The following is a 24700-nucleotide window of genomic DNA, read 5'->3' as shown; positions in this document are numbered from 1 at the left end:
AATAGCCACCATGTTAGACTCTTCAAATTAAACTTGGGCCTGGAATTCACTTAAGGGGTTTACTATATTCTACAACGTTTTATAAACCTATTGGACTGCACAGGCTAGCTGCCCTTCTGGTTTCAGTTCTGTTTTTCTCTTCTGGCTTAAATTACTTTACATTTTATTTCCTCATTTACCTGTGGTATCTAAAGCAAAACTTTTGATTATTTCTTTACTCTCTTCATCTTTGTCCATTTATCTCTACTAATGTTCCCATTCAGCCCCTTCTCTTCATTTACTGGCTTAAGTTCATCATCCGCTAGGTTCCAGCCTGGTTCAGGTGGAGTCCATCCCAATGGTACAGGTTGATTCTGGAAAATCCATCTGCACTTACTCAATGAGCAATGACGCTGGTTATCTGGAACCCTTTGGGTTGTGTTTCTAAGTATAACACTTTTCAGAGGACAGGGAGAATGCTGTATGTTACTAAGATCAGTGGAGACCAAATTGAGCATGCACGTGCCAGGGAAAAGAGATCGAAGTGAAGTGCAATTATCAATAGCCTCTATGTTTTTGCCTAACTGAAACCATGCAGCTGTTAATATTTTCAGTTAAAAGTCTGGATTGATTAGTGCAAACAGGAATCAACAGCTCTGCCATTTTCCACACCTGTTAATGTTTTGGATTCTCAGCATCGTCTTCTTCATCAGAATCTACAAATTAAACAGAAGCAATAAAGGTCAACCTCTGTGCTTCAGAGACAATGGAAGTGAATTATGCCAACAAGCAGGCAGATACATGTTCAGCCAATGCTACTCACGGTGTTTTCTAGTCTGAAAATGATTAATGAATACAAACACATCATTGTAACACAAATGGGTGATTCTGTCTAATCTGTTCTGTAGGTGTTACATTTAAATCCCATGTTTGTCTTGCTATTTTCCTTCAAACACCTCTTAACCGATTTTAAGAAGTTGGTATGGTTCTGTTTCAGTTAGAAGTGATTTGACAGTCTTATAATTTCAAGGGATTTCTCCTCCTTCCAAATCTCTTAATTTAATCTTTTATCAATGGACTGTATCATGTTGCAGCTGTGTAGGACTTTGGTTTGGCCACTTTTGGAATATCGTGTGCAATTTTGGTCTCGTTCCTATCGGAAAGATGTTGTGAAACTTGAAAAGGGTTCAGAAAAGATTTACAAGGATGTTGCCAGGGTTGGAGGGTTTGAGCCATGACGTGAGGTTGAAGAGGCTGGGGCTGTTTTCCCTAGAGTAGCAGAGGCTAAGGGATGACTTCAGATGTTTATAAAATCATGATGGGCATGGATAGAGTTAATAGACAAGGTATTTTCCCTGGGGTGGGGTAGTCCAGAACTAGAGGGAAAAGGTTTAGGGTGAGAGGCGAAAGATTTAAAAAGGGGCCTAAGGGGAAGCTTTTTCACACAAAAGGTCGTGTGTGTCTGGAATGAGCTGGCTGAGGGAGTGGAGAAGGCTGGTACAACTACAACATTTGAAAGAGATCTGGAAGGGTATATGAATAGGAAGGGTTTAGAAGGATATGGGCCAAATGCTGATAAATGGGACTAGGATATCTGGTCAGCATGGACAAGTTGGACCAAAGGATCTGTTTCCCTGCTTTACCTCCCTGTGACCCTATGACGCTTGATCGCAGCCTTCACAGCTGGAAACACAGTCTGCTTCTATCAATTTTGCCTCTCTTCTCATAATCTGTTTCTCTCCATGATGTTGCCTAACTTGCAGAGTATTTCTAGCATTTTTTCATTACTATTTCAGATTTCCAGCATCTGCAGAATTTTCCTTTTGTGTTAAACAGACACTCTCCCATTAAAGTGAGTGGAATGGCACTGAAAGCTAGAGCTCCCTTGGTAGCGAATTAAATACAACTTTAATAAAATTAAATAAACATGAAAAAACCAAATCAATGGATGTCAGTTCATAATTTAATAGGGAACCAAGGTGAATATGGGAAGTACAGAGGAAACTGAAAAGAAAAGGACAAAGAAAATACATGAATAGTTTTGCAGATAATGGGTGGTTTGAGAGTTATATTATGGAGCTGCTGAGTACATTGGCCATAGCCTGTATTCTAGTGATGATGGCTGTAGTGTAGCAGCAAGGGAGACATGAGGAGCAATATTGGATTGGGTAACATAAAGAGAGGTAGTTAAAAGGTTTGACAGCAATTAACTGGCACATATAGGTGTAAACCCTAGGTCACCAAAAGTGTAAATTGTGGAGGAAGTAAGCACAATCTTCCAAATATCCTTAAATAGGGGAGCTCTGAAAGGGCACAGAAGGTTTAAAAAAAAACCCCTCAACTCAAGAAAGGAGACAGATAAACTGTTATACCTCCAGGATAGCCAACTTAACATTAAATGGTGCAAAAATCTTAAAGGCCCAAGATAAAATGAATTGCCATTTGGAAAACATGAGCTAATATGAAACTAATGGTTAAAAAAACACCCAAAAGAACTACAGATGCAGGAAATATGAAGTGAAATCAATTTGCTAAATATATTAATTTCATCAAGACGTTTGAACTAGACAGATTTGATGAAGGTGGTGCAGCTTATATTGAGTATATGGATTTTCAGAAAGTCACTGGATAGATGACAATATAATAGAGTTGTTAGAAAAAAAGCTATAGGGAGAGGTTGAATAGGCTAGGGTTGTTTTCCCTGGAGCATCACAGACTGAGGAGTGACCTGATTGAGGTTTATAAAATCATGAGGGGCATGGATAGAGTGAATAACCAGGGCCTTTTCCCCAGGGTAGGGAGTCAAAAACTAGACAGCGTAGGTTTAAAGGTGAGAGGGGAAAGAGGCAGAGGGTGATGTGTGTATGGATTGAGCTTCCAGAGGAACTGGTGGAGATGGGTACAATTACAACATTTAAAAGGCATCTGGATGGGTACATGAATACATAGGGTTTATATTGGTCAAATGCTGGCAAATGGGACTAGACTAATTTAAGATATCTGGTCGGCATGGATGAGTTGGACCGAAGGGTCTGTTCCACACTGTATGTCTCTATGACTCTAATCGAAGTGCATGGGCTTCAACTGAGCGACCATCGATACAAAGTTGGCTAAGAGACAAAAAGAATCAAGCAGCGTTGAATGGTGGTTTTCAGTTGCAAGGAAACATATATGCACCCCCCAGGGACTAGTAATTGTTTTTAAAAAAAGTATACTAAGATGGCCTGGACACAGGTATATACGGTAAAACTTCAGATTTTGCTGATGATATGAAACTTGGAAATGTAATAAACAATGAGGAAGTTGGAAACAAATTTCATGTCTCAGGCTGGTGAAATAGGTAATGTATAACAGGTACAATTCAGTGTGCAGTGATGTACCTAGGTATGAAGAATAAGAAATGATATAAACTAAGTTATATAATTTTAGAGAACATACAGAGACTTGGAGTATTTACATAAATAAGCCTTTGATAAGGCAGGACAAATTGAAATGGCACAGAGTGTCCTACGTATTTTGAGACATTTTAAGGACCACACTTCAGGTTGTCAAGCCTTAGAAAGGATGCAGAAGAAGTTGACCAGAATGGTACTAGTATGAGAGATGGGCATAGGTAGAGAAACCAATAATGCAGCTGCTCTCCCTACAACTGAAGAAATGCTTCCAATTGATTGTGGAGATAGGACAGTCTTGAAATGACATGAGGAATTTTTAAAATTTAAAACACATCAAGTTGCTGTGATCCAGATGAACTGCCTGAAAGATGTAGACACAGATGCAACAGTAATATTCAAAAAGAGATTGGAAAAACATTTGAAAAGAAATATTTTTAGATGCTATCTGGAAAGGGTAAAGGGGAACTATTTTGATAGCTCTATCGAAGAGTTAGCACAGGCTCAATTAGCCAAATAGCCTCTTTTTGTGCTGCATCATATGCTGCCAGCTACAATCTTGGTTCAACACAAACAATTCTAATTTAGATCTTTTTCACATTTCTAACTTCCTGCAGTAGGCAGTGGTCCAGTGTATCTGTCCTGCACATATCCATTGTCTCAACATCTTTCTTATAAATGTAAATGTATATTTATTATAATTGCAAAGGTTACCCCAACTGTTGTCTTACTGTCCCCTGGCAAGGCTTTTTAACACATTAACTTATTTTGTTGCACAGCACAAACATGTTAAAACATTCAAATATTACTCAGCAGAATATTTAAATGCTACACGGACAATCCTTTCAGTTACAGCTAGCCTGTGCAATTATATTTTAGTTCCTCTTAAAGATAAACATTTTTGGAATTTTTTTTATTTATAGCAGATTCTGAAGGACAGCCCCCAAGATAAGTGAATTGATAGTTATTCTGTGGTTAAAAACAGTTAAACTCCCACAACTCACACCTGCAACACTTAACCCAGACAAAACAGCTGCAATTAACACAATGCAGGAAATACTCACTGCGGTTTAAGATCATGAGTTGGCTCTAAAGATTTAGGAAACAGGCCCCTGCAGCAGAGAATCAATCCCTCAAAAGAAAAGTTTCAATCCACCCTTATGAAAATAACTGAACAAGGGAGGATATGGTGGAGAGATGGTGCTCCTACTGTATTGCACATTGTTCAAAAAATTGGCAACTGAAATGGCACAGCCCACAAAAAGGGGGTCTTCTATTGAATGTTGGGCTCATTAACCTACAATAAGTTATGCATCCTAGTTTATGGAGAAAATTGAATTATTTCCAAAGCAAAAATAAAAAAAAAAATCAGCACTCATGATAGCTTCAATGCAAAATGATCACATCAACCCTGATCAACCAACCTAAAAATAGCAATCAGCATGGTTACATTGCAGGATAGTCATTGGTTAGCAGCTGCTTTGTGCTTCAGAAAAATGTACTTCTGAGAATCAGCGTCACTTCAACCTCTTCCGAACTGGTTAGAACTGAATTTACACTTCAAAAGACTGTCCAGAGAACAGAAGACCATGTTTGAAAAATGCTCAGCAATTGCTCATAACACAATACAATTCAAAAATTGAGTTTTGTCCTATGGTGCCGGAAAGCATATTCTGGAGAGGAATAACAATAACTATTCAGTCAGCATTTTACTCAGGAATATGAATAGGTTGTAGCTTATTTTAAGCATGCAAAAAACAAATATAAGAGCAAACTGGAAAAACTGCAGCATTTATAAAAAAGTTACAAAACCTTTGCCAACATCTGGATCATAAGCTTATTAGTGAACAAGTGAACCAACACAATTCTTATGAGAGCATGTTAACACTTGATTTTCTGCATGTGCTTCTAGCCAGCATGACTCTTGGTTCACAGTCAAAGATAAATTGATGACGCCTACACCAGTGAAAGGCAAGTACCTTCTAGTACCACCAATGCTTAACTGTTTAGAACTTGCTTACAGAAGGACTGGTCCCGTTCCGTGCAAGAATGCTTAAATTTCAGAAGCACTTAGGAATATGATATATAATACATTAGGAAAACAATAATCTGTATTTAATTTGTATCTTTACCATAAAAACTGATTACATAGACACATGATTAGACAAAACACAAAAATAAATATTTGATGAGTGGTCATACTACTTTGTGAAAGAGGAAGTGGAAAGTGAAAAGCAGCAGAAGTACAGATGGAAAAAAGTTCAGGAGGCCAGGGATCAGAGGTTTTATTGATGGTGCAGGTGAGACAGAATTTCACTTGGAAGAGGAACTTTCTTCTACCAATGTGGATGCAGCAAGTGGAAGATGGTTGGGACACTGCAGATCTGGAGGAGTGAAATTGCTCCCATTGTATTCCACCACTGACAGCTGAGTTAGTTAGTGGTGGAAGACTATGGGAGGAATTTAGTTCTAGGAGATGGTGGGTTTCAGTGGCTTGCACCAAGTGTTAAGGCAGGATTAAATTGTCTATGATAACAGGTGCTAAGAAAGGGAATGCAGTGCCAGTAGGCACTAGATTCAGAACCACATTTTTTTCCGCAGACTACAGCGTGCATTACAGCATGCAGTCAGTTTATGGGTGGAAATAAATTGTGCAGGGAAGTGGATAAGTTGGAAGTCCAAATTCTCAAGAATGATGTATGTCACACAGGGAGAAAAAAAGAGACTACTGCTATTATGAGAAGAGTAGATGGGACCATAGAATAACACGCCCACTCAGTTTCTGAAGTGTCCTGGACAACTGCCATTTCCTGAATATCTCATGGGTTTCCTTTAAGCCGAAATTTCGATGAACGGTTAATTAATGCAGATTTGCAGTCAGGATAGCAATCAGATATTTAAGTGGAAATTAATTAGACCATCCATATTCTTAATATGATTGTACATTTCACACAATGAACACAAATCTGTTGCAAATTAACATTCCATGGTGCGTAAAAGTGCATAAATCCCCAGGACACGATCAAGTGTACAATAGAACTTTGTGGAAATCTAGGAAAGTCATTAACAATCCATTAATGATTATTGGTAGTTATGAGCCTGTACAGGTTGAAACTTCCCCACAATTTCCATTGCACATCTATGATACTCACCAGCAACAGATTCAGGAGGAGAATAAAACTGTCCATCAGATAGGGGGCCAGGAAGAATAAGAGGTGCATGCTCTGATACATCAGACACCACAAAGACTCCTAGAATAAAAAGAATGATACTTGTATTACAGATGCTGGAAAAAAAAATGTATATGATTTATTAGCGTTTATAAGCCAAAGCAACAAGTTAGAAGTTATAATTTAATTTACAGACCTGACATGCATTATACTATCCAATATATAAATAAACCTATTATTGATTTAAATGATCTTACAAGATTAGAATGTTGTTGATTCATGAAGGAGAAAACCAGGACTGAAATTTACCAGAATTCTTTGAGGATGTAACAGCAGGATAGATATAGGGAATACAGTGGACGTAATTTGTTTGGATTTTCAGAAGGCATTGATACGGCAACACGTTAGGCTGCTTAATAAGGTAAGGGGAAAAGGCAAGGCTGGTAGGGAAAGCTGAATGTTGAAATAAATTGAAGTTTTGATTAAGAACAAAAAAGGAAGCATGTGCTTGGTATAGACAGCAGAGATTAAGTTAATTCTTAAAAAGGATATAAACGCAGTAGGAGTATAATTAAGAAGGAAATCAGCAAAAAAACGGCAGATGAGATAACTGTTGGCAAATAGGATTAAGGAGAATCCAAAGGGAGGTTATAAATTTATTAAGGACAAAAAAAGGGTAACTACGGAGAGAATAGGGCCCGTTAACGATCAGCAAGACAGCCTGTGTGTGGAACCAGAGGAGATGGGGGAAGATTCTAAAGTGAGTATTTTGCATCAGTGTTTACTGTGGAGAAGGACATAGAAGATATAGAATGTGGGGTAATAGATGGTGAAATCTTGAAAAATGTCCATATTACAGAGGTGATGGTGCGTAAAAGTGCATAAATCCCCAGGACACGATCAAGTGTACAATAGAACTTTGTGGAAATCTAGGAAAGTCATTGCTGGTACCCTTGCTGAGATATTTGTATCATCAATAGTCACAGGTTAGGTGCTGAAAACTGGAGGTTGGCCAACGTGGTGCCACTATTTAAGAAAGGTGGTAAGGAAAAGGCAGGGAATTATAGACAGGTAAGCCTGATATTGGTGGTGGGCAAGTTGTTGGAGGGAATTCCGAGGAACAGGATCTACCCGAATTTGGAATGGAAAGGACTGATAAGGGATAGACATCATGGCTTTGTGCGAGGGAAATCATGTCTCACAAACATGGTTGAGTTTTCTGAAGAAGTGGTGAAGAGGTTTCATGAGGGCAAAGCATTGGTCATGATCTATATAGACTTTAAGGTATTTAGAGTCATAGAAATGTACAGCATGGAAACAGACCTTTTGGTCCAACCCATCCATGCTGACCAGATATCCTAACCCAATCTAGTCCCACCTGCCAGCACCTGCCTCATATCCCTCCTAACCCTTCTTATTCATATACCCATCCAAGTGCCTCTTAAATGTTGCAATTGTACCAGCCTCCACCACTTCCTCTGGCAGCTCATTCCATACACTTAACACCCTCTGTGTCAATTCGATATCTTTCCCCTCTCACCCTAAACTGATCTCTAGTTCTGGACTCCCCGCCCCTAGGGAAAAGACTTTATCTATTTACCCTATACATGCTCCTCAATCTTGTAAACCTCTATTAGGTCACCTCTCAGCCTCCGACACTCTGGGGAAAAGAGCCCCAGCCTTTTCAATCTCTCCCTATAGTTTAAATTCTCCAACTCTGGCAACATCCTTGTAAATCTTTTCTGAACCCTCTCAAGTTTCACAACATCTTTCCAAAAGGAAGAATTGCAAGCAATATTCCAACAGTGGCCTAACCAATGTCCTGTACAGCCGCAACATGACCTCCCAACTCCTGTACTCAATACTCTGACCAATTAAAAAGAAAACATACCAAATGCCTTCTTCACTATCCTATCTACCTGCAACTCCACTTTCAAGGAGCTATGAACCTACACTTCAAGGGGTCTTTGTTCAGCAACACTCCCTAGGACCTTACCATTAAGTGTATAAGACCTGCTAAGATTTGCTTTCCCAAAATACAGCACCTTGCATTTATCTGAATTAAACTCCATCTGCAACTTCCCAGCCCATTGGCCTATCTGGTAAAGATCCTGTTGTAATCTGAGGTAACCCTCTTCGCTGTCCACTACACCTCCAATTTTGGTGTCATTTGACAAGGTCCCTCATGGAAGACTTGTTAGCAAGGTTAGATCGCATGGAATACAAGTAGAAGTAGCTATTTGGATACAGAACAGGCACAAACGTAGAAGAGAGGGCAGGGTGGAGGGCTCTTTTGTCAGACTGGAGGCCTGTGACCAGTGGTGTGCCACAAGGATCGATGCTGGGTCCACTGCTTTTTGTCATTTATATAAATGATTTGGATGTGCACGTAAGAGGTATAGTTAGTAAGTTTGCAGATGACACCAAAATTGGAAGTGTAGCGGACAGCAAAGAAGGATACCTCAGTGTACAATGGGATCTTGATCAGATGGACCAATTGGCAGATGGAGTTTAATTTAGATAAATGTGAGGTGCTGCATTTTGGAAAGGCAAATCAGGACAGGACTTATACACTTAATGTTAAGGTCCTAGAGAATGTTGCTCAACAAAGAGACTGTGGAGAACAGGTTAATAATTCCTTGAAAGTGGAGTCACATGGAGATAGGATAGTGAAGGTGTTTGATATGCTTTCCTTTATTGGTCAGAATATTGAGTACAGGAGTTTGGAGGTCATGTTGCAGCTGTACAGGACATTGGTCAGGCCACTGTTGGAATATTATGTGCAATTATTATCTCCCTCTTATCGGAAAGATGTTGTGAAACTTGAAAGGGTTCAGAAAAGATTCACAACGATGTTGCCAGGATTGGAGGATTTGAGCTACACAGAGAGAGGCTGAATAGGCTAAGGCATTTTCCCTGGAGTGCTGGAGACTAAGGGATGACCTTATAAGAGGTTTAAAAAAATCATGGAGGGGCAAAGATAAGGTAGACGGACAAGGTCTTTTCCCTGGGGTGGAGGAGCCAGAACTAGAGGGCATAGGTTTAGGGTAAGAGTGAGAAATTTAAGAGGTACCAAAGGGGCAACGTTTTCACGCAGAGGTTGGTGTGTGTGCATGGAATGAGTTGCCAGAGGAAGTGCTGGAGGCTGATACAATTAAAACATTTAAAGGGAATCTGGATGGGTATGTGAATAGGAAGGGTTCAGAGGGATATGGGCCAAATGGAACTAGATTAGGTTTGAATATCTGGCCAGCTGAGTTGGACTGAAGGGTCTGTTTCCGTGTTGTACATCTCAAGGGATCTATGACTCATGGTGTTCTAGGTAGTATATTAGCATGAATAGGTGATTAGCGAACTAATAAAAGAGAGAGAGTGTTGGGGTAAGGAGGCCATTTTCAGGACAGTAATCTAAAGTTACTGGTGTGCTACAGAGATCAGTGGTGGGGCCACAATTACTTACGATATATATATACAGATTACATGGATGAAGATAGTACATTAACTATCTGCAGATGACACAAAAATAGTTGAGAAGGCTAATAGTGAGGGTGTCTGTAGAAGGAAATAGACAGATTAACAGAGTAGACAAAACTTGGCACATAGAATATGGTAAAATGTGAGGCAAGGAAGAAAAAAAAAGTTGATTATTTAAATGAAGAAAGACTGCAGAAAGCTATGGAATAAAGGGATTGGGATCTTTTGTCTACGAATCACAAAACATTAGCACCATGTTCAGCAAGTAATAGGAAAGACAAATGGAGTGTCGGCTTTTATTTAGAAGATAACAGTGTGTAAAAAGAGGGAGATTTTGCTAAAACTATACAAGGTACTGGTTAAATCACAATTGGAATACTTTGAACAGCTTTGGCTCCCTCATGTAAGGAAAGATATTCTGGCATTACAGGCAGTGCAAAGAAGGTTCACAAAGCTGACACCATGACAGAGGGACTGTCTTAAAATGTGACATTGAGTAGGTTAGGTTTCTACTCAATGGAATTTAGATTAGATTACTTACAGTGTGGAAACAGGCCCTTCGGCCCAACAAGTCCACACCGACCCGCCGAAGCGCAACACACCCATACCCCTACATATATCCCTTACCTAACACTACGGGCAATTTAGCATGGCCAATTCACCTGACCCGCACATCTTTGGAGTGTGGGAGGAAACCGGAGCACCCGGAGGAAACCCACGCAGACACGGGGAGAACGTGCAAACTCCACACAGTCAGTTGCCTGAGGCGGGAATTGAACCCAGGTCCCTGGCGCCGTGAGGCAGCAGTGCTAACCACTGTGCCACCGTGCCGCCCTTCTTAAAAAGAATAAAAATAGAAGAAGGAGAGACGACTTTATTGAACATGCAACACTTTTAGGGGTTTTGGCAGGGTAGATACGGAAAGATTGTTTCCCCTTATCGAGAACAAGATGGCATAATCTCAGAATAAGGATTCGCACATGAAGACAAAGATGAGGAGGAACTTCTTCTCTCAAATGATAGCAAATCTGTTGGAATTCTTTACCAAAGAGCGTCGTTGAAGCCGGGTTGTTAACCGTGTTCAAGACTGAGACAGAATTTTAAATAGAAAAGAAATCAAGGGTTACGGGGAAGAGGCAGGGAAGTGGAGTTGAGGATTATCAGATCAGTCATGATCTCATTGAATAGCCTATATCTGCTGTATGTCTTGTGGATAAAATTAGGACTTGAACTGGCTTCATTGCAAAATTTGGTGTTACAAATCAAATTATTGTGTACCATCTGTATCACATGCCTATAATTATCTGAGGACAGCCTGTGGGGAATAGACAACGCAAAGAAGCAGTAGATGTACTTACTGTTTTCATCCTTTGCCTCTTGTGGCAACACTTTAAAATCCAGGAACCAAGTCTCAATCCAGGCTAGTATGAAGGAGATGATTGGCAGTAAATAAGCAAAGGCAGTACCTTGGACCAAGAGCTAAATTAAAATGAAAACCATTGACAAATTAAAGATAGTGATGGAAGAAAACCTCAGTTTTTAATGGATTTATTCTTTCACAAGATGTGGATGTTGCTGGTTAAACTCAATTTATTGCCATGTCTAACTGCCCTTGAGAAAGTGATCATGAGCCGCATTCTTGAACTGCTACAATCCTTGGGTATACCCAGTACAAGGAGGAAGTGAATTCTAGGATTCTGAACCATGACAGTGAATGAACAGCAATATTGTCCCAAATCAGGACAGTGGGTGGTTTGTAGAGGAGCCTCGAGATGGTGGTGTTCGAAGGACCCTTACAATATTCCATAAACAATGCTTCAGAATGTTTACACATTCATTTTAACATTTCACACTGTTACAGTATGATTACAATACTGGCATCCACTCAGCGTATATGTCCAGTAGATAAAAAGCAGAACAAATTTAACCTGGTTAATTATTGCCCCATCAGTTCACACTCACTTATCTGTAAAAATGATGAAAGGAATCTTTCACAATGCTATTAATCAGCAGTTACTTGGCAATAACTTACTCACTGACACTTAATTTAAAGTTCTGCTTAGGTTGCTTAGCTCCTGACTTTATTATGGCTTTGACTCAAACATGGACAAAAGAGCTGAACTCCAGAGTGAAGTGAGAGTTACAGGCTCTAGGCATCATGGCTGTATTTGACAGTGTGCCATTAAGGAGCTCCAGCAAAACTAGTCAATGGGAACTGTGGCAAAACTCTGTGCTGATTGGAGTCATACTTCGCACCAAGAGATAGATGGTTGCAGTTGCTAAGAGTTTAAACATTTTGGTTTCAGGACATAGGTGCAGACATTTCTCAGAATAGTATCCAAGAGCTAACCATCTTCATTGATGATCTTCTTCCCATCATAGGGGTCAGAAATGGGAACACTGGCTAATGACTGCACAATATTCAGTAGCATTTATGACTCCTCAGACACTGACGCAGTCTACGTCTAAATGCAGCAAGACCTGGACAATATCCAGGCTTGGACTGATAGGTGACAAATAACATTTACCCTACAGAAGTGCCAAGCAATGACCATATCCTTCAAGTCAGAATCTATCCATTGCCCCATTACATTTGAAGGTATTACCACTGCTGAATCCTCCACTGCTGACATCCTGGTGGTTACTATTAACCAGAAAATTGCCATATAAATACTATAGCTACAAGAGCAGGACAGAGGCTAGAAATCCTGCAACAAGTCACCTACCCCACACAGCCTGCTCTTCATTTACAAGGCACAAATTAAGAATGTGATGTAATTCTTCCTAATTGTCTGAATGCGTGCAGTTGCAACAATGCACACCAAAGCTTGACAACATCCATGACAAAGCAACATGAATATTCAATCTCTCCATCACAAACACACGCTGGCAGTAGAGCGTACCATCTACAATATGTATTATAAAAATTCGCTAAAGTTCCTTAGACAGCACCTTCCAAACCTCCTACCACTACAATCTAAGGGGCAGTATGATGGCTCAGTGGTTAGCACTGCTGCCTACAACACCAGGGTCCCAAGTTCAATTCCAGCCTCGGGCGACTGTCTGCGTCGGTTTCCTCCGACAGTCACAAAGATGTGCAGGTCAGGTGAATTGGCCATGGTAAATTGCTCACAGAGGGAAATGGGTCTGGGCTGGTTACTCTTCGGAGGGTCAGTGTGGACTGATTGGGCCGAAGGGCCTGTTTCCACACTGTACGGAATCTAATCTAATCTAATCTAAAAGGACATGACATCAAATGCACGGGAATATCGACGCTTCCAAGTTCCTCTCATAACTTGGACTACATCACCTTTCTTACACTGTCATTGGGTCAAAATCCTGGATCTCCTTCCCTAACATACTGTGGGTGTACCTGCACACAATGGTTCATGAAAACAGCTCACCATCACCTCCAAGGGCAAGCAGGGATAGGCAATAAATGCTGGCCCACATCTCCTGATGATTAACAAAAAGCAAGCCCAGGGCTCCATTCCTTCTAGGTACTAGAGGGCACGAGTTTGGAAGGCGCTGTCAAAGGAATCTTGGTGAATTAACGTTGTAGATGGTTCTCACTGCTGGCATTGTGCATTGGTGATGCTGAGTTAGGGGAATGTTGGAAGTTGCACCCATCCAAGAAACTGGAGAACAGTCCACTTCACTCTTGAATTCTGCCTTATAAATAGTGGGAGACTTTGGGAGTCAGGTGCTGAGGTGCTCACTGTAGAATTCCTAGACTCTAACCTGCTGTTGCAACTGTAATGGATGGTCAAGTTCAGTTTCTGGTCAATGGTTAGCCAGTTTGTTGATTGTGAGAAATTCATGATGGTAACATCAGTTAAATCAAGGGGAGACACAGATTCTTTCAAGTTTGAGATTGCCATTATCTGAGTGATTAGTAACATTTATGTGTACATCAGCTCTGAATGTTACCTAGTCCTTGTTGAAAAGACAGCCTGCTTCAGTATCTGAGGTCTGGTGTTGAACAAGGTACAATCATTAACAAACATGCCCACTTCTGACTGCAGAGTAGATCTTTGAGATAGCTGATGATGGGTGGCTTAGGACACTATCTTGATAAACATTGGCAGTGGTGGCCTGGGAGTAAGATGACTGACTGCTAACAATCACAACCATCTTCTTTTGGACTATGTACTAGTTCAAAACGTGAAGAGTTTTTCCACCCAATTCCAACACAGCTGACTTCATTTTTGCTATTTTTCTTTGATGTCATACTCTGTCAAATGCTACTTTAACGTTCAAGGGCAGTCAGTCTCACCTTAGTGACTATTTTATTCAGCATTTTGATGCAAAGTCAGTACATACCTTGGAAACAATTACTTTTACAATTAGAAAGGCACTGGTGACAGCTGTTGTAATCTGTGAAAGAGAAGAACAGTGAAGACAAGAAGCATTTACAGTAACAGGAGGAGAAATTATAGATTCTGTAATTCACTGCTCAGTACTGATGAAAGATTAATCTAACCTTCTTTAAAAGTTGGAGTGGTGGCCCCACTCCTGAAAATGATAATACTTTATCCAAAATTATTCATTCGATCAGACACACACAATAGCAATTAAGTCATCACTACCCAACACCTTATCTGCACTGTCCAGCCCTTACAGGGGTCACCGTTTCTGCATTGTTCAAAAGTATGTGGGACAGTGAAACAACATTTGAAGTAAATTTTTTTTGTGTGCACCAGATTAGCTACTTAAATTAAAGGCTGACAGATCACTCAACGTAAATCGCCAAGTCACTGGATTAAGAAGAAGTCCCTTTTGAAGACTTTGGTTACAGCAAACTGCTGGCCAATTTGCAAGAATTTTATTCTACACATTTCCTAAATGGATATGATAATGGCTTCTTTCCACTGCATCGATTGCCCAGGATTCAAGAAAAGGGCAGTTTCTGTCTGACATTTAGTAGATTTTCAATGTCTTAAGAAAGGGAGCAAGAACAATATTGTCATAGCACTCACCGCAATCATCCACCAGTGGTTTAACCTACACAGAGCATACGCAATAACCAGCATAAGGAATCGGAATACTGCCAGTAACTGGGAAGGTCAAAGAGAATTAGATTAAAAACTGCAAAGTATTTAAAGCCACATTAAGTAAGAATTTCAAGAGAAAATCTACTCACGAAGATATCAAAGTAAGATTTATGGAAGTCATAGTGAATGACTTCACTTTCTAAACTATGAATTATGCCACCATCTACCTAGAAAACAAAAAGACACAAGTGGAATTATTTTGCTAGCAATGGTTATTGAAACTGGGAGTTAAATAATCAAACATCCAGATATATATTGGCAGTTATTCAGATGTTAAAGATGGATCAGATATACTAAACACTATGAATTTGTAAACACTAAGAAATGCCCTCATTATCACCATCAATTAGAGTTGGGCACCAAATGCTGACTTTACATTCCATGAGAAAATAAAATTATCAAGCTATCCTAAAAGAATCAATACAGTTTGTGATATTCCAATACATTGCGGTTATTAATCACGTTTCCCATGGGATCACTGCCAGTGTAAGTGTGGTGGTCCATTCCGAAACTCTTCAAAATACTGATTTACCGTGGAAATCTAGAACTAATAACTCAATGAACATCCAAAAGAATTGGCTTTTTGTTACTCTGGGTGTATTTGTATGGAGTTAGCTAATATCACGAAAAATAAATAAGAGGGCATAGTCAGGGTGCGGAACTCTATCAGAGAGAGTTGGACATGTTAGGCCAAATGGACTCACCACATTGGAAAGTTCTAGGAGTCTATATTATTATGGTCATATTATTCAAAACAGATCTGAATGATTTACAGTCCTCAAACCAGTGGGATCAGTTTAAGTGCGAATGAATGCCAAAAACCCATTAAGTTGACCTTAAGTTAAACTAAACCAAAATAATCAGTTTCAGTTCTGCAAATCCAAGAGCCTCAGAAAAAAGAACTAGGAAAACATGAGACAGAGTCTCTCTCTTTGGAATATTGCGACATTTTCACCCACTAGTCCAACACATGAAACCCACTCCCTTAACATACATGTCCGAAAAGTACATAGTGTGAAGAGGAAATGGTAATGGGCCAAATATATTGGGACAATTCTTTCTGGGGTAAACTCAAAATGTGACAATTGCAAACTGGGAGCGTGGAAGAAATTAAAGGTTAGTAGCATCTATTTTGGCAAAAATCAACACTGCAGTCAATCATTCTGGAAACTAGTTCTTAGCTGGTTGTGCAAGGAATGGGAAACTTAAACTTCTAGGGGCTTGTAATATGGCATCTGCTGAGTAGAGTTTAGGCAGGCCTTCGGGAATTACTAAAAGATTATATTTCGGTTAAAGCTGAGTGTACAGCAATACTGGAAGCTTAAATGAGGTTCACACAAGGAAAGCTATCTATCAGAAGTCTTTTAAAACACATAATATGCAGATCTCTGGCAAGATCAAAGTTTTGTGACCCTCCTGAATTTCCCTCGAGTTAGCGGTAGCGAGAGGCCTTCTCGAACAGAGCAAATTGCTCTGCTATTTCAGAAGGTAGTTTAGAGTCAACCACATTGTTGGGAATCTGAAGTCATGTATGCCAGACCAGGCATACTCCCTTTCCTAAAGGGCATTAGTGAACGAGATGATTGGTCTTTACAACAATCAATGATAGTTTCATGGTCACCACTACTGAGGCTAACTATCAATTCCAGAATTTTATTAAATTAACTATTTAAATTGAAACTAATGAAGGTTTAAATAATACACACTGGAATGTGCTCTGACTATGGAAAGAAGGTACAATCAGATCTCTTCAAGACAGCATTGTATGTAATCTGGTCATCCAACCAATAGAACATCGCTAATGCTATCTAAGGAACAGATGTGAAAATTTAGAGTGGCAAACAGAACTTAAAATATGAGTAAAGCTGGACTAAAGGAGCAAGAAAGAAACTTTGAGGAACAAATCAGCAATTCTCTGCTCAAAAGGAGAACAAGTGTTTTCATGTACTTGTAATTTCGCATCCCTGAAACCATTTTAATAAATCTGTGTCCCTTCCAAAGTGTTCATGCCCGTCCTAAATTAGATTTGGATTCAACGCAACTATTGGCGTCAAATTAGTATTTGATATGGACTCGGTTCATTTTCCTGAATTTTGTACTCAGTCCTTTATAAAGTGCATTATTCAAAATACTGTATTAACTGCTTTGTTAAACAGTCATGCTTACGTCAAAGATTTGTGCACAAATAACCTTGACTCTGCCTTCTTGCATAGACCAGTCGAGTCAAATGGTAACTTTTGTGCCTTACACTGATCGAGAGTGTGCATAAAGTGAGGTGACACTTTGCCTAAGTGTGGCTAAGTTGTTAAACATGTGACTAGCAATGTGCAGAGATACCAGCCAAACTTACATTTAGTGACTTAAGAGGAGAGACTCTCACAATGGCAATAAAATAAAACTATTTTAAAAAGTACAAAAAATATTTGGTCCTTTGATCTCCAAAAAAGTAGTTAGTCTCATTGACGGATGGTTATAATTGTTAACCACATGCTATCCATATTTTATCAAAGCCTCTATCCATCCATTCCCAGCATGGTTAACTCACCAACTCATCTCAATTCTCTATCTGAGCCTCTCATCACACTTCTTCCATTTCAAACAATTTGATCAACTTAACCCAGTCTGCATGTGTTGTCAAAGGGTACCAGGGGCAACAAGTCATTTGCAGAATATACACAGGGATATATACAAAGCTATTAACTTGATCGCAGAAGCCTACATTAAAAAGAAGTTTAATACTTACATTTAATTCTATTATCCACAGCAAACCAACAAATAAAAGGTCAAAAGTAACAAATAAGCAGAAAGTCCTCCTGACATCAGAAATAGGTTTCCTGTCACTGTAAGGCTCTAATCTAGCTGCAAGTTGAGATGTATGAATGGAATGTGTGGTACTAAGAGAAGCACTGGAATTGAAACGATCAGCTCGAGCTTCCTCCTGGACATTCGGCAATCTGCTCATCCTGCACGGCTCTGCCGCAACTTCAGCATCACCAGGAGCAGCTGTATAAGAACAGAAATATGAGTGTTCAGCAAAGAAGTACAGCAGGAGAATGTAAAAATAGAAAGCATATGGTTTGCTTTCCTTGAGTAAGGCCCAGGAAACTTGTATTAATATAACTATCATTCTCAATCTAACTCCAATTGCTACTATCACATCCCAGTGTTAAGCCCCAACCACCAGAATGTCTGATGCCCAAAAGAAGGGTTACTCAGGTCAAGGAGAGTGGCTCCCGTGAGCTCCCAAACTGTCAACTGGTAGGTGCATACCATGGTATGAAACACTGAATTAACTTCCTTCTGTGCATTGTGATTTTGACTATCAAGACTGCATTGGCTCTTTGAAGGAACAAACCAGTTAGCCCTACTTTTTCAATGCAACTTGCTTTTCCAAACATTTATCCAGTTTCCATTTGAAGTCTCTGTTTCTTCCACCCTTTCTAAATCTAACTGCTCACTGCACAATAAGTTTGTTCTTTCTAAGGGTCTTTTACCAACCTTTTCAAATTTCTCTCCTTAGGATTTTCACTTTTCAGCCATTACAAAGTTTCTATATTTAGAATATTTAAAACAAAGACTTTGAATATTGTTATCAAATCGAGTGCTTGCTGTTAATTGTTGTCTTTCTCTCCACAGATGCTGCCAGATGTCCAGCACTCTGCTTTTATATCAGATTTCTAGCATCCACAATATGCCTTTTCTACTCAAGGGAGGAGGTGGTGAGCATCTTCAGTCTTTCCACATACGAGTAATTCCTCGTCAGAGTCCATTGTAACAGATTTCTTTCTATCCCCTCCAAAGCATTCATGCCCCTCGTAAATTGGATTTGTACTGAATATATCTACTGGAATCAAACTAATGTTCTACCTGTATATAGATTCAGTACAATTCCTTGACTTTTGTACTCAGTCTTTTAATGGACTTTATGAAGCCCATCACCCAAAATACTGTAATAACTACAGTGTTAAACAGGCATGCTTTCAACAAATATTTGTGTGCAAACAATCCCTTGTCTTTTTGCATCTCCTTTAAAATTGTATCACTTAGTTTGTATTGCCACTCCTCATTCTTCCTATCAAAAGTAGTGAGGTAAATAGTATATTGCAGATGCATTTAAGAGAAAACTAGATATATTCACGAAAAAAAAAGAACATGTTATTGAGTTGAGATTAAGTCAGGCAAACAGATTCTCATTTCAGACTTTAAAACAATTGCACAGAACAGTTGAGTCAAATGGTCATTTTTGTGCCTTACATTGGCTGAAAGTAAAGTGAGGTGACTCTTTGACTAAAGTCTCAGCTGGAGAAGGTAACCTCAGTTCATTCACTGCCCTGTGCTTTGAGGCTCCTCACACGTTTGATTAGGGATCAAGATTGACAAATAAGTTGCATTGAGACAGTGACAAGAACATAAAGCAGCAAAGTGCCTGACTAAATTCAGCTCATCTGCTGATAAAGGTGTGTACACAATAACAAAAAAACCAGCTCAGCTCTTCTTCATGTTGATCAAATCAATAATGCTGTTTGCAAACCTCTGATATAGGCTCTGTTTCTGTGCAATACAAAACTAAATTACAAAACATTATTTTCATTTTGTCTGTGCCATCTATTACTAAACCTGCTTCAATATGAATCAGGGCACCCTGAGGAAAATTAGCTTACCCTATCTGAACTTGTCAAAACAAGTAGACTGGTGACAAGTTCAAGCAAGACACGAGAGCGACAACATCTATTTATAAACTTATCACTGTTTAAACAACTGCTCCGACCCTGTCAGAATATCAAAGGTAAGTGAGTATCTGAACACCTAAGGGGCAAACTTTTTCACACAGAGGGTGGTGCGTGTATGGAATGAGCTGCCAGAGGAAGTGGTGGAGGCTGGCACAATTGCAACATTTAAAAGGCATTTGGATGGGTATATGAATAGGAAGGGTTTGGAGGGATATGGGCCAGGTGCTGACAGGTGGGACTGGATTGGGTTGAGATATCTGGTCGGCATGGACGTGTTGGACCGAAGGGTCTGTTTCCATGCTGTGACTATGACTATTCCATGGTTAACTGTAAACAAGGGGTAATTTCAGTGAGTGCAAATGAAGTTACTACTCCAGAGGGTTCTGAGTTTGTGTCACTCCACCAGCTGGCCTGTCAGGATGATTGTGGCCAAATGTATCTGAGATGTAAATTCCAAATATAACGCGGGGAGGAAAGAATTAGACTTTTACTTGGGGGCGGGGGGGGGTGGGTTTGGGGAGTTGGGACGTGAACCTGGGGAGCCCAAAGGGCTTGGGGCCTCTCCAGGGGGAGGAAGGGTCTCCCGGGCGGAGAGGCGGGGTCACTCACACCCGCTTCAGATCGGGATGAGATTTCACTCAGTTTCCACCTCCCGGAGCCGCCACAGAGACTCGGGACGGGACAGCCCGGCTCCGGGAACAGCCCTGAAACCAGGCCCAGTATCTGCAGACCTGGCCTCGACTCCCCCACAGACACAGACAGACAGCCGACCGGCCGGCCGACCGACCGACCGACAGCCAGCCAGCCAGCCAGCCAGCCAGCCCGGCCGCCGCCCGGATTTACCTGAGAATCCGTCGCCCAACACCGGAACCACCACCCGGGACCCTCAGCTCCGGGGGCAAGTTAGAGAGGAACACACACGTGACCCGATGAAGTCCTGCCTCCCGAGCGGAAGGGGCGGGGCTACAAATCAAGGAGGGGAGGGTTGTCGCCTGCAGCATGTAGTTCCACGGTGCACCTGTGTGTGTCTCCCTCTCTCCCCTTTCATTTTCAAACTTCCACCTCAGTCCCACAAATTGTGCAAACAAAAGGTAACAAGTAAACACACAGTCACCTTTCATTCTTTTCCAGCCTCATTTCGACTGAATTTGTTTCATACTTTTTGGAGTGTTTAGTGGTTTTTCATGTTTTAGAGTCTGCATAAAATGTCCACAAAGATTTTGAATCATGTTGAGACAGGTGATGTCTAGAAATTTATTAACACTTTTTCACACAACGACAGTATCATAGACCCATGCGTAATCTGGGTTCTGTGCTTATTGGGGTACATTATGCAGCTATATAAAATCAAAATACTGAAGGTGCTGGAAACTTGAAACAGAATGATGGAGAAACCTCAGCAGGTGAGTCAGCGTCTGTGGAGAAAGAAACAAAGTTAACATTCAGAGTCAAGTATGACTTCTTCAGATCTATTTGTTACCTAGATGGAGGTGACTGAATATGCTACACTTACTCCATGACACAACAATGACTGAATGTGAGATGGGACCTTTATACTGAAATGTCATATGTGATGACAGTCAAATGTCTTAAAGGTACAGCACTATCTGGTCCAAAGTCTATGCCATATTCACATATTTAACTTGGGTAAAAACAATAACTGCAAATGCTGGAAACCAGAGTCTAGATTAGAGTGGTGCTGGAAAAGCACAGCAGTTTTGATGTACATTTAACAAAAGTATTGTCATGGGATGATAGTACGTTGCAATTTTAAAAAGGACAAAAAAAATCTGAGCAGAAGAATATTGTTCAAATGAAACATTGGACAGCTGAGGTTTGGAAAAGGGGATGAAAGTATAGTTAAAATAGTTGCATCATTGCTGCTGGGCAAGACTGGTTACTTGAAGCAGATGACAAATGCCAAAAGTAAATGTTAGCAACCACCAGTAGATTCAGCACAGCATGCAAAATCATTTGCTGAACTTGATAACAGGAGTGGAAAATTATCACTACAGGTGAGAAGAAATGTTTTCACAGAACAGACCTTTAATACTTTATCACTTAGTGTTGTTGACTTTAATATTATTTACAATAGAATGGGTGGGTATTGTAAAGGAAAAAGAACATTTCAGAACTCAGGACATCCCAAAAAATGGTTTACAGTTATTGAAGTAATAACTGGCCCCGAGGAAGTAAGGCTCTACTGGTTGCATAGCCAAGAGTTCAAATTACACAGAAAATATTGAAAATACTCAGCAGCTCTGGCAGCATTGATAGGTCCTCATGAAAGATCATTTTCACAAAATTTTAACTCTATTTCTTTATCCAAAGATGTATCTAATATGAATTATTCCTGCATTTTCTATGTTATCAGATTTCCAGCATCCATAGTATTTTGCTTGTGTGAAAGCTCAGTGCAGTTGTACATGTGGATATAAATAATACAAGCAGAAATGACTGTTTAGCACTAAAGACTGCCCCACCATCCAATAAAGTCATGGTTTGTGTTTCAAATTCTACATTCCCATATACCAACAATAACTTGCCACAAAAATCTATCTACTTATGCTTAAAAGTTATTGATGACCCTCTTCCATAACCTTCTGGGGCAAAACATTCCAAAGTCACATAACCTTCTGATAGAAAAAAGTTCTCTTCAATTCTGTCCTGAAAGAGTGACACCTAATTTTGAAACAGTACCCCTTACACCTGGATTCACCTTAGGAGGAAGCATCCTTTCTATGGAAATCACAGTGGATCAGGCAGCATCTGTGGAGAGAGCAAGCTAATGTTTTGAGATGAGATGACTCTTCATATGTCTGCAGTAATTTGCACCACTTCGTCAAGACCATTCAGGATATATACACTTCAATCAAGTCATCCTTCACTGTTCTAATCCTCAGTGGAAACAAACTCAGTGCATCCAACCTATTCTCATAAGACAACTCACTATTTCCGTGTATCAATTGCTCTAAACCAGCTCAAACATGTATACATCTTAAATAAGACGATCAAAACTGCACAATGTTTGAAGTCTAGCCTCACTGTCCTGTATAACTAAAGCACAACTGCCTTACATTTATGTTCAGCTTTTCTTATAAAGAAAGATAGAATCCCACCATCCTTCTTAATTACTTGTTAGACCTTTTTAATAACTTTTTGTGACTCATGCACAAGAAAATCTAGATGTCGCTATACCTCAGATTTCTGTAATTGTTCCCATTTTAGCTAATACTCTGCTTTTTTGTTCTTCCTGCCTACGTGAACAATTTTCACACTTTTCCATATTGTAATCTGAAGATGATGTTTGTGCGGTTATGTTGAATGATGTAAACTATCAGTATGATGACCAAACTGTCAAATAAGTGCAACAGAGAAAAATGCTGACTTCTCCAGGTGGATATACAATCTGCAGATTAGGATGCATTGTCAAACCCCCGAAGGTTACAATGAGGTTTGAAATGTTCATGTTCGTGTTCGTAATCTTTGTTTTAATTCTTTCTATAATTATCGAATTGACAATACATGCCTATGTACAATCATATGCATTGGCTTTGGGTAAATATTTATCTTTGCAGAAAGGGCGTGTGGTGTTATGACAGTCATGTGTACCTTGCCAGATCAAACTCATATTAACACAGAGAGGATAAAGTGAGGACTGCAGATGCTGGAGAATCAGAGTTGAAAAGGGTGGCATTGGAAAAGCACAACAGGTTAGGCACCATCGGAGGAGCAGGAGGGTTGACGTTTCAGGCATAAGCTCTTCATCCTGATGATGGGCTTAGGCCCAAAACATCGATTCTCCTGCTCCTCGGATGTGCCTGACTGCTGTGCTTTTCCAAATGCCACACTTTTTGACTCATATTAACCCAAACCTGGTCAATCCAATACAATAAAACCTCACACATGTAACTGGAAGTAGAGACTCTTGACTATGTTATGCACTCTTCTTATCTTGTCATGCACCTCTATCAAAACGCCATCATGGATGAGGATGTCCAATACTGTATCATCTGTGCCAGTTCAGTCTTCTACAAACTATGGCAGTGTGTATTTGACATCAAAAATCTCTGAAGTCAACAAATGTTCCAGTGTACACGGAAGCTGTTCTCATCATACACTTGTACTGCAGTGAGATTTGCTCTGCATAACAGTAGCACATGAGAATGTGAGAGAAGTTCCACTGACAATGCCTCTGCCTCATTCTTCTGATTCAATAGTAGGATCACCCTTAATGAAGGACAAGCATTCAGTAAAATCTGCTGCAAAACCAATCATGATGGATGTGACATTGCATTCAGGTAGTCAAAAAGCATCTTTCCTGCCAAAACCTTTTATCTGACCTTTCAAATGAACAGTTTTTGAGGCGGGTGGGGGTAGCAAAATAAATGTTGGAAAGACTCTGAAGTTTTCTCTGAAGTATGGTGGCAGTGACATCAATAATTGTGAGGAGCTTGCTACCAATCTTTCAAAATGATGACAACTTGTCCATCGATCTGCATGATGCTTTGAGTCCTGAATGATAAGGCAGAGTGGTGACAGAGAAGCAAAGTAAAGAAAGCAAATTCTGCATTCTGGATCTCACTACCACACATGATGTCCTTCCCTACATACCCAAAGAGAATCAGCCTGTTCAGTGATGTGAATACTCATGCCAGAAACCCACAATGCTGAGTAGATAGCATGTTCAAATTGATGGACAGCTAATGAGAACTAATTCTCTGTAAATATTAACAGTTTAAGTTTCATACTTCTTCAAGCATATTGTGCTTTGCTATTCTTATGATCAAAGTGAATGACCTCATGCTAACCCATAATATACTCTATCTGATAATTTCTTGTGCATGCTCTTAACTTTTTCAAACCTCTTTGTGGACTCTGTGCCCTCCTCACAGCTTACA

The 24700-nt window shown here is 40.0% G+C and overlaps 1 protein-coding gene across 1 annotated transcript in view; it reads right to left on the bottom strand.

The window, feature by feature from the left end:
• The window catches only part of stard3nl (STARD3 N-terminal like), a 30556-nt gene extending 9824 nt beyond the window's left edge, over nucleotides 1-20732 (bottom strand). Inside the window, exons 1-8 of the mRNA XM_060822931.1 lie at nucleotides 20643-20732; nucleotides 17813-18072; nucleotides 15159-15236; nucleotides 14995-15072; nucleotides 14339-14392; nucleotides 11374-11494; nucleotides 6524-6622; nucleotides 652-695 (exon numbers count right to left, since the gene is read on the bottom strand). Coding sequence (XP_060678914.1) covers nucleotides 655-695; nucleotides 6524-6622; nucleotides 11374-11494; nucleotides 14339-14392; nucleotides 14995-15072; nucleotides 15159-15236; nucleotides 17813-18031 — 690 coding nt within the window. The 5' untranslated portion in view covers nucleotides 18032-18072; nucleotides 20643-20732 and the 3' untranslated portion in view covers nucleotides 652-654. The remainder of the gene's footprint in view (nucleotides 1-651; nucleotides 696-6523; nucleotides 6623-11373; nucleotides 11495-14338; nucleotides 14393-14994; nucleotides 15073-15158; nucleotides 15237-17812; nucleotides 18073-20642) is intronic.
• Between the last annotated feature and the right edge of the window lie 3968 nt (nucleotides 20733-24700).

This window comes from Hemiscyllium ocellatum, chromosome 4 (assembly GCF_020745735.1).
Source record: "Hemiscyllium ocellatum isolate sHemOce1 chromosome 4, sHemOce1.pat.X.cur, whole genome shotgun sequence".
In the NCBI taxonomy this organism is placed as follows: domain Eukaryota; kingdom Metazoa; phylum Chordata; class Chondrichthyes; order Orectolobiformes; family Hemiscylliidae; genus Hemiscyllium; species Hemiscyllium ocellatum.
Note: the sequence above shows the minus strand (reverse complement) of the source record. Positions and strands in the feature narration are given on the sequence as shown.